Here is an 11787-nt window from a genome sequence, read left to right as displayed (position 1 = left end):
TCTTTCAATAAAAAAAAATTACAAAAAATTTTCTCCCTTTTTATATATTAGTTTTGCGTATGAATGTTTAAAGTTACAATTGTCACTCAAATTAACATCCTAATTGTTATCAATAAATATGAAAACAATCCTAATTGTTATCTAATTAGTAATTATTATAGGACAGATGATTGAAAATAAATTTATTTGTGTTGTGGGCCTGCATCATGATCAAATACATATACTTGAATGTCAAGTATGATCACAAGTATGTATATACTTTAATTTTTAATTATCTTTTAAATTAATATCAAATTATGAGTACAATTGGTTTTAAAAATTTTATAATAGAGGAATTATTGTAGTGTGTGTCTTGTGAAATGACTACGACAAACAATTCCATCAGTATGTCTCAGCAAATAATGACAGTGACGAACTTTTGATTATTGTACTACAACTTGCAAAATATAACACTTGGAGTCGTGTATTTTTAAAATTATAAGCTTTTATTACTTACATGTATGAAGATATAATAATTATAATATCGTAAATCCCGTGTCTAGTGTTAAATACGGGTCTAAAATCTAGTATGATTACATGGTATTACCACCAATTTAAGTCAAAATAACAATTCAATTACTTACATGCTCTACATCGAATGAATAGGTATAACCTAGCTAATAGATATTAATATATGTAATGTAATGAGATTGTATGGAAAATTAGAAGTTACATAAAATAATACTTATTAGTTAAATATAGTAATAAAATTAAATAAGTAAACTTGAAAGTTGAGAGAATAAAAAAAATACTTATATAAAAACAACTATAACTATTGTAAAAGCAAAAACTTAACATAAAACACTTTGATAGTCTAATGGTTCGGCCATTTAATATTCCTTTTGTAACACGTCGCCGGTTTGAGACCATTTTGGTTGTTCGCTCTTGAACTTTTAGTATTTTTAATTCATAAGCTATATAGGTATACGTGGCCAATGTGGTGTCTGCTTACATATCGATCGATATCTAGAGACAATCAACGTGGAAACGCCATGTAGGAAAAAGATGATGTGGCGATACCAAAGGTATGTCACATCATCACTTTAAGATAGAGAATTATATATATATATATAGATGAATGTAATTTAGACAAATCTTTCATCCAAATGAGTAATTTTACAACGAGGATAATTTTTATAAGGCCATAAGGGAGTAACGATATGATTACCTATTCGGAAATTTTGAGATCATACATATCAACGTTTCATGTTAAGCTTATAGTAATGAATTTATTTCAAACAGATACCGGTTTCATAGTGATACACACAATTTGCTTGTTAATATAATTTGACAGATACTCGTATATTTTTAAGAACGGGGATTATCTCAAGTTCCCCAACTTGATTAGTTAAGTTATGGTCAAGATTTAAATTTGTATTTTAAATCTTAACCACTAATTTTGATTGAATGGTCAAGATGTTTCTAACTTGACCCCTCAAGTTAGAAGCAACTTGAGGAGATCTCCATCCTATTTATTTTAAGGGGAATGATAAATTCTCCAAACCAAATAGCCTAATAATCCTCCTAATCATGAAATGATGACACGTGGAAAAATCAGGGGGCAAGATTAGAAAAGATAATTAGTGGATACCACATGTCATCTTCTTAATTTTTTTAGGAGGATTATTAGGTTATTTTGTTAAGAGAATTTATCATTTTACTTATTTAAATGAGATTCAAAATAATGTGTTTATTGACACATATCGAAAATTGTCCCTTTCAGATTTGGTTTTTGAGATCCAATGAAGACATTTAATTACCATTATATAGTTTAATCTTTTTAATCAACCATAACTCTTCGTCTGAGTTGACTTATGATTCGCTTTCCAAAAGAGAATGAGTTTATTTTAAAAAAGACTAGTTTATTTGTTTTATTGTTAATCTTCCTAGCTAGCTTTTGCGCGCAATAGTGGTAAATAGAAATTGAAAACTCGATATATAAAGAAGCATGTGAAAAAGAATCAAAACCAAGAATCACGCCACAATTTCATGCTTCGGCAACATTTAATGACTCATGATAATAAACCCTTCCCGCCCCGCTTCTTCACAATATATCTGTTCATTTATCATTATTATATCTACTTGTTACAAAAAGAATTATGGAGTACGTGTTTACTAGAGTAACATATATGTAACTGATCGAATACAATATGTAAACCGTATATTTGGACCATAAACATAGGTTAATCGGTGTCCGAGGCGGAGATGAATGATACGGAGCAACAAAAGTTGATTATACACACTCGTCGGAATTCCATTATTAATTAGTTTAATCCGAAGTAGCTTATAATTGCTTCTTCAATATAATAATTAAAATTTGAAAATTAAAGAAAATGACTTTGATATTTGTTACTGCATGTTATGCAAATTATAACTTCGAGTATCTTAATTTTAATGTAATTATTCACAGACATTGATGACAAATATATATCATTAAAACTAACTACAATGTATAACTTGTCTATGAACACATTGTAGAAATGTTAATAGGTTCTATTTTACTCATTCACCCACTCGTAACATATAAAATTTTACGTCTACCTTTCTTTTGGACTATTTTTATGATTGGATAATGATAAATCTATAACATATATATCATATTGTATAAACTTATTATCACAATATCACTCCCCTTTACATTTGGGTAGTGATATGTTATTAATATTTGATCATTAGTATGTATTACATATTTATACAATACGCTATAAAATTATCAAATTTGTGTACTATGAATAAATATTACTTTCCCTCTACATTTACCGTACCTAGTTTGGTTTCACTATCTTGTTTTTAAATAAATACAGTATAGTAGGCTGCCTCTACTCCTATATAAATACTACAACCTCCACCCCTAATTTCCACCATATATCTTCATCAGTGCAACCCAACCCCCACCCCATCCCACCTCTTGTTAATTAGCCAGCAAAATGGGATCCAAGCAGGTATTTCTCCCTCTATTGGTGCTTATCTGTTGCATGATAATCAATAATGTTCTTGGTCATGTGGCCTTTACCCAACCACCACACCACGCACCCCTGTACCCACCTGTTGCTGCCCCTGCTCCCCACCATAAGGGTGGTCACCACAAAGGTCCTGGTGGTCACCACCACAAACCACCCACTGTGGCTCCCGTTCACCCACCGGTTAAAGCCCCTGTTAAGGCACCAGTTCACCCACCAGTCAAGGCACCAGTTAAGGCCCCGGTTTACCCACCTGTTAAAGCCCCTGTTCACCCGCCAGTTAAGGCTCCGGTTCACCCACCAACTGTGGCTCCGGCTCACCCACCCGCTCCACTTCCAACAAGGAAACAAGTGGCCGTTCGGGGTATGGTGTACTGCAAAGCTTGCAAGTACAGAGGTGTTGACACACTTGTGGCTGCCACTCCACTTCCGGGTACGTATGGCATGGTCTCCTATATATCTTTCACTTCACTTCTCTTCTTTAATTTTTAGGAATAATTCGTTAAATGGCGTCTGGTATACAGAACATATTTTTGATAACCCGACCAGACTGTTAATGACAGGGCCCGTTTTTACTTTACCAGATTTTCCATTATAGGGGCCCACACTTTTTTGAAAGGATATGGTCGAGATACCAAAATTTTGGTTGGGATACACCATCCGTTAATTAATTACTGTTTTATTTTTCAAAGCTTTATTCTGTGGTATCTTAAACAAATTAAGAATATAATATCTAAACTATATATACACTGGTACTAATAATGTTCATTTACACGAAGTATCTATATTTTCAGATCGATATATCCTGTTTGTTTGATACTCGTAAAAGCTATCCAATTAAGTATTAGCTTGTTTGTAGAAACTAGAAAAACCTAAATAAACTAAAACCACAATATTGGAGCTTTTATAAAATGTGTACGTGGGTGTTTGGTTTAGCTTATTTTGGTTTATTTATAATATTGTGTGTATTTAATTAGCCTCATATTTATGTCTAATTTTTAGACTTATTAGCTTTGCAAATCAAACTGATAAGTTCAAAAATAAGCTATAGCAAAGAATTATAAACTCAAATAAAGCTTGAAAGTAAGTTCAGCCAAACTCCCTACAATAGTGTCCGAAATTAGTTCATCATATCATCATTATTATTACGTGTTTTAGGAAGGGTTTAGGTTACTTATTTAGGAGCTTAATTTAATAGTAGTTCATAGTATATATCACGATAAAGTAAAATTAAGTTTTATGTAGTAGTGTTTAATATGTACCAAATTCTTTTAGCTAGAAAAAAAAAAAGATTATTAATATTTTGAAGAGCAAAAAAGTTTATAATCAAGTTTGTAACTTTTATCACACATACTTTTATAACTCATCGATATTGGATCTTTAACTTTCGCCAAATTAGTGAGATCTTAACATAAATCATAAATGAAAGTTAGCATAGTCGTTGGGGTGTTTTTGTAAATGTTTCAATTCACAAGTTAGCCCTGTCCACACTCAACAGTGTAAATGACATCGTTCAATGCTTTATCCGATATCGTAATAATAAACAATTATTATAAGCTCAGAGTGTCATGCACGAAACTTTAATACGACATGTGACTTATGGTACGGCCAAACTTCAATCCGAGTACAACCCACTAATGCATGAAATTAATTTGAATATGTAACAGGAGCTGTGGTACTCTTGACGTGCAACAACAGCAAGTACCCATTGAGGGTAAATGGTACAACTGATAAGAACGGGTTCTTTTTCATCATGCCACCTAAGACATTGACCACTTTTGGGGTCCACAGATGCAAGGTCACTTTGCTAAAGTCATCAAAGCCTACATGCAACCATCCCACCAACCTTCACTATGGAGTCAAGGGTGCCACCTTAATCCCAACCCCCAAGCCAAGTGGTTCAGTCTTGCCAGTGCCTAAGCTTCCCTTTGATGTCTATACCGTTGGTCCGTTTGCATATGAACCATCTAAGAAAATACCTTGCAAACTTTAAATTGTTCCGGGGTTGATTTCGTCAAGATTTAGAAGTTGAGGGAATTTAAGTTTATTATTATTATGTTTAGTTTATTGTGGCAAAGTGTTGATTAGCTTTTATGAGTTTATCTCTTTTTTTATTTAATAACTTGATGATGATGATTTGGGGTTTAATTAGATTTGAGTTGAACCAAAGGAGATGAACTTTTGCTATGTAGTGTACGTTTGCTACTAGCATTCAATAAATCTACTTTTCAACCATCAACAGTTAATTAAACTTGTAATAACTTATGGTTTATCTTACTTTTACATAAAATTAAATGTGATCGAATTTAACTTGCAGATTATAACATTTTAGTTAGGGGTTTATAGCCTACCGATTCCCATGTTATTACATCAATTGATTATTTAATAAAGGTTTTGTGTGTAAGTCACAAAATAAACTAATGTAAAGATTAGTATCAGAGGTTGTACCATGAAAAAATTTTAAATGGGACAAACTTAGAAAACTTATAAAAAATAAATTTAAAAAGGGACAAAATGTTAAAAACCTATAAAAAAAATTTTAAAATTTTATAAAAAATTTAAAAATACATGACAAAATTTAAATTTTGAGGAAGACATTGGACCCCTTACTACCTTTTAGTACCGCCCCTGATTAATACTACACATTTATCTGCTATTGTCACTAAGAATAGAAATAGAATTATAAGATAGGTAAACATTTATCTGCTATTGTCACTAAGAATAGAAATAGAATTATAAGATAGGTAATGGAGGGAATTGTAACCTTGTTATCATAATTAGATACCTATCAAATCATAGGCGGTACAATAACTTAATCATAATCCCCATGTGATAATGTTGATCCAGTGATCCAGTTGATGGGTGTCTCAAATGGGGTGGTAATAAAAGCCCCCTTCACATGTCATCTTCATTAAAACAACCGGCGTGGTTTAGGGTTTCTTCCCAAATTGCCATTAATAAAAAAAATTAAAGCCTTTCTTCAGAGATCACAATAAATATAAAGGGGAGTGGTGGTGGGAAAGTAATGAAGGGTGGTGTCTCATCAAATGCGGACATGAGAGTGGGTAAAACCATCATGGTGAATATAAATGTGTGTGGCGCCTCCCCCAAAACATTCCCAATTTCTATTCCATAATTTTCACTAAACTTGATAAAAAAAAAAGCGGTAAAAAGTTTATTGTCAAGGCCAAGAAACAATACAAAAGATTCCACTTTTCTTGATAAATCTTTTCTCATCATAGCAGATCGATGATAGCAAGAGCTTTAAAAGAGATCCAAAGTTATGTTTATATTGTATCTTATTAGGAAAATGATAAATAGTTGTTGTCATCATCTTATTATTATTATTACTTTTTTAAAAAAGTAAATTACACTTTTCGTCCCTGAAGTTGACACGTTATTAACTTTTCGTCCTTTAAGTGAAAATATTACAATTTTAACCTTAAAGTTGGCAAATTTTTTCAATCACTTTTCGTTCCTCGTCAAACGTCGTTAAGTTTCAGCCGTTAAGTCGGACACGTGCAAAACACGTGAGGGACTGAAACTGCAAAAAATGACAAGTTCAGGGACGAAAACTGAAATTTACTTTTTTGTTGTCATCATCTTTATCTTCTCTGGCTGACTTTCGTCGGAAAATTCGCCGGAAAACTTAAAATGCCGATATCTCACTCGTTTCTTCGAATTAGATCACGAAACCACCACCAAGCTTCTCAAAATTAATTTCCGCACGAATCCCAACAAAAAAAATCTTAAAATGTCGATATTTCATGAAATGTAAATTAAAAGCATCATAAATGAAATTGTAACCAAGAAAAGCAACAAACTAGCATGGAACTTGTACGAACTGGCAACTTTGAGTGCGAATAACTTGTAACCGAAACGAGATCCAATGAATCGGTTGTCACACCCGAATTCTTTGTACCTCAATCTACTAATCTAACTATTGTAACAACTTAATAACCTTAACGATTGACCAGTAAACTATATCGAAAACCTTACAATGAAACTAACATCTAACTAAATCACCAAAAATGAAATATAACGAATCGCTATGAAACTTAACACAATACTAGCTAAATCAATAGTAAACTTGTAACAACTTTCATAATGAGATTTCGACGTAAGGATTTCACGAACAACGGATTAAAAGTTTCTATACAAAATATAGAACAAGAGCTATAATCAACCAAATGACGAACTGTAAATTGCTTTGAACTTCTATTACATAAACTAAGAATCAGGTGACGATGATCGGGTAGGGTTTAGGGTTTTGATCTGTAATAATTGAGTTGTCGGGGCTTGTTAGGCCCCCTGGTCCTTTCGTCCCTCTTTGCTCGCTTTTATATATATTTATAATTTTTCGATCTTATGTCTTTGCCTCATTGACAAAAACCGAACCCACATGAAAGTCTCTCCCCATTTTGTACTTTTCTTTTTGGTGCAGAGCTTATGGAATAATATATAAGGCACACCATTGGTGTCTTAGTGAGGAGCACGTACACCTAATCCAACATGGACTTATTTGCGAAAACAGAAATATTGCATTCTTGGAACAAGCTAAATCGTACAGAAAAATTGCTCAAAATTCATGTTATGGGTAGTTTGAGTTTTCCGGCAAGTGTTGAATCTGAAATCTTTTGGTTAGGATTCGTGCGGAAATTAATTTTGAGAAGTTTGGTGGTGGTTTCGTGGTCTAATTCGAAGAAACAAGTTGGATATCGGCATTTTAAGTTTTCCGGTGAATTTTCCGACGAAAGTCAGCCGGAGAAGATGAAGATGATGATAACAGAAAAGTAAATTTCAGTTTTCGTCCCTGAACTTGTCATTTTTTACAGTTTCAGTCCCTCACGTGTGTTGCATGTGTCCGACTTAACTGCTGAAACTTAACGACGTTTGGCAAGGGACGATTATTGAAAAAATCTGCCAACTTTAAGTTCAAAATTGTAATTTTTTTACTTAGAAACGAAAAGTAAAAAACGTGTCAACTTCAGGGACGAAAAGTATAATTTACTTTTTTAAAACTAGGTGTTGTCAATTTTTTTCATTTCATTTGAGGGGTAAAAATTTTCCTCACTCTAAAGACATGATTGACACATTTTATTTTTCTTTTCTTTTTTTTTTTTTTTATCAAAAAGATGTATCTTCATTATTCTAAGTCAATGTAAGTACACGAAAATATCTATGAACTACTTCGCAATCTACATCTACATGTATAAAAAAAAAAAAAAAACTGAGTACATAAATTTACAACTGAACTTAGTTTAAAAGAATTATATAAAATTCAAGAACGTTATCTTTTATCACCACATAATCATAACAAACAATAGGCACAACCCTGCAACACGTTAACTCGCTTGAATTCCATATACTGATCGATTGGTTTTTATGTCGTTGGTAGTTGTTAACTATTAGTCTATATATATAAAGTAACTTAGAAAACAATATGGTATTTGAAACTACAGTATAATTTAAGCCACGGTATTAATTATCAATAACAAGTGTGTGTGTGTATTTGTGCCTATCCATCGTTAATCATACGATTTGTCAATGAATGGTTGTGTTTCTTTTTCATAAGACAACGTTCAATTTAAAGGGCAAACAAATGAACATGAGACATTTTTTGAACGAGATTGTGGTTAGCAATTCACAATTTCATTCCTTCTCTCATTTTATACAACAACAACAAGACTCAATCCCTAACGGGGTATGGAAGAGGTGAGTTGTTGACAGTCTTACTTATACCCAAAGGTAGAGAGGTTGTTTCCATAAGGACCCCCGACCATAAAAAGGAGAAGAAAAAAGTAAAGAGTTTAGTTTTCATACCTGTCGACCGAAAGAATGGTATAAAAGCATTTACCTGTCTGCTGAGTAACCCCAACTACGTTAGGAGTAGGGAAAAATAGCAACCTTGCGCCTAGCCTTGAATAGTCTGGAGTGTGGCGTGAGATGCGGTTGCGGCGGTCGCCGGCGACTTTGACGGTTGAAGCAGGGTAACCCATTTGTTTAGTTCTCATTTTATGTATGTGTTAATAGGCCTAGATGAGGCCTAGATAACCCAATCTTCATACAAAGAAAACAACCCAATCTTCATACAAAGAAAACAAAATATCCCCTGGACCGTTAATTTGGGCTTTTATGTCATTGGACTTTCTCGGTATGATTCACCCTTCACAGACTAAACATTTAATTTTTTTTTTGGGATAATGCATATCGATAGACGAAGCTCTCTCTTTATCATCTCGCGCCAGATGCAACAAAGGATGAGTCCTTTTTCCCCATCCAAATATTAAACTTTTTTCTTTTAGGTCACTCAACTATAAAAAGTTATTTATAGGCCGCTTAAATATATAATTTGTTTTGTTTCAACCAATTTCAATTAAAAAACTTTTAAAAAGTTATTTAAATAACAAAAAGTGTTATCATTTTACAAACTCATAGCACCATAGATTAATATAAATATGTGTAACACCTTTTTATATCCTTAACTAGTCTTTAATACATATACAATGTACGGATTCACTTTTTATATTTTATAACTATATCTATATTTGTCTTACCATTATAAAGATTTTGACTGGTGTTTTATAATTTGACATATACGATCTATTGATATCGATTAATTGTTATATGATGGAATCACTTCAAAATAATGATAATGCAAATAAATTTCAAAGTATCAATCTATTTTAATACTAAAATAATTTTTAAGATTTATCAAGTTAGGATAACTCGAAAAATTGATCAACATTAAAGAAAAATTCCAAATATAATATGGATATTAAAGAACTTTTTAGTGTTGTGCAGAACCAAACAAATTTTAAATAACTAACAATATTTTTATTTTTAATATAATATATATGGTATTTGATTATAATAAGAAAGATTCAAATTAGGATATAGATTAAAAGACACGTATTGCTAAAATATTGTGACACGTGTTAATCAAAGAACGGTGCAATCCTGTTTTAGTTTATTAGTAGATAAGAAGACAATATTTGTCAACTCGGGACTTTAAAACGGGACATGACATGTATTATACATGTAAGCTATAACTGTAAACATTTTTAGATTTTCAGAAGTAGAGATATTTTTACATTCTGATAAACTTTTGATGTAATATTGACCAAAATTGGGAAAAATGAAACGAAACAGAAACTTTGATGGCCTATAAGAAATTTTTTATAAATGGGTGACCTAAAAAAAAAAACTTAGTAAATGGATGACTTATCCTTTTTTTTTTCTTCACACAATTATGTTGGGCAATAAAAGTCCGAGCTGAATATGTCACTAGGGCTGGAAACATTACTCCCTCTCATTTAGCCTATAAAAAGTTATCTTTTTCTTTAATTATTAAACTGAGTATTTTGTCCCCACTATTTTTCTTCCTCTTTTGTTAGAAAAGATTGCTGGTTATTTTATTTGTAACTTTGTAAGGGAGGTACTCAGGAAAAAAGTAGCTCGCACACAATCATTCATGAAAGTTAATTTGGTCACAAACATGCATTAAATCTCGGGCTCATGTGCACCTTTGAAGGTCATTAGTTTTCTTGTTACCTAGCTTATTCGAACTTCAAGTGGGTGTCTGATATTTTGTTTCAATTTAATTATATTTTTATGTCATAAAATCAGCTTTGATATTAGAGATAGGGATACAAGCTTCCTTGAAGCTTTTCGGGCTAGTGAAGACAACGGATTGTTAATAGTTCGGATACATTCACTCCCAAAAGCAAGACTAGTATTCGACTTGCATCATCCCTCACCAATATTCAACACCATTAGGTGTTTTTTTATTTGACTCGTGGTGAGACCACATGTGGTAGGAAATATGAATGGCAGAGGGAATTTTTTTTTCATCTTTCACATACAATTAGTATAGAATACAGGTCTTACAGCATTAGTAATGGTGGTATTAGCACACCATGATGATAGTGTCACGTCATCACTCCACTATAATCACACCACAACCACACAACTTCCATAATAATAACCCTACAAACTATACCTCATAATATTAGAACAACCAATCAAAAAGAAAAAAAAAACAATAAAAAATTAACTACACCACCACCACCTAACTCTACCCAAGGTGGACAGACCCGCCTTGAAGCTTCCACATCACTACCACACCACCTCTTGTAATAGACCACCATGACAACACCGAGGTGAAAGCCTTCAACCTTGTCCATACCATGCACCGTTACAAGGGCTTTTAAAGTAGTGGTGGCATTAGATATGTTTGGAAAGGATTAATGTTGGGTTAGTGGTGAAAAAAGGTTTTTTTTATATGTGATCTATAGATGAGTTGACCTTTTTTATGGTATTAAGAGTGCTTTAAGTAGATGTTTAAAGTCAGCTAAATTTTATAATACTCCGTAACTAGTTTAGTAACCCGCGTATTATGCGGGCAGATAAAAAAAAATTTTCTTTAATTTAGTGAAAAATGTTTGTAAAAAAATGTATATATATAAAATTTAAAAGAAAACATGTAATCCATTCACATGTAGCAAATTAAAATATTTAAAAATGAAAATATTTATTGAAGGAATAGAAAATCAAAATTTAATTAGATATGATGTCATAAATTAATTAAATAAAAACAAATAATTAGTAAGAAAATATCTCACAATGACAAGTAGGTTTTCCTTTATTAAAAATGACATCATCACAATTTTTCTTTATTTATATAAAAGATAGTTATAAAAATAACTTTAGTTTAATTATTATCTTGATAAATATAGATAAATTTTATAATAGTTATAGGAGGAACCTTGTTTGACTTTGTGGTAAA

The 11787-nt window shown here is 32.0% G+C and overlaps 1 protein-coding gene across 1 annotated transcript; it reads left to right on the top strand.

Annotated features, from left to right (window-relative positions):
• Positions 1–2859: 2859 nt before the first annotated feature.
• LOC122593338 (non-classical arabinogalactan protein 30-like) lies at positions 2860–5245 on the top strand. Its single transcript, XM_043765733.1, has 2 exons — positions 2860–3432; positions 4667–5245. The coding sequence occupies exons 1-2, from the start codon at positions 2967–2969 to the stop codon at positions 4990–4992; spliced, it is 792 nt and encodes a 263-aa protein (XP_043621668.1). The 5' UTR covers positions 2860–2966; the 3' UTR covers positions 4993–5245.
• Positions 5246–11787: the final 6542 nt, after the last annotated feature.

Source organism: Erigeron canadensis, chromosome 3 (assembly GCF_010389155.1).
Source record: "Erigeron canadensis isolate Cc75 chromosome 3, C_canadensis_v1, whole genome shotgun sequence".
NCBI lineage: Eukaryota > Viridiplantae > Streptophyta > Magnoliopsida > Asterales > Asteraceae > Erigeron > Erigeron canadensis.
Note: the sequence above shows the minus strand (reverse complement) of the source record. Positions and strands in the feature narration are given on the sequence as shown.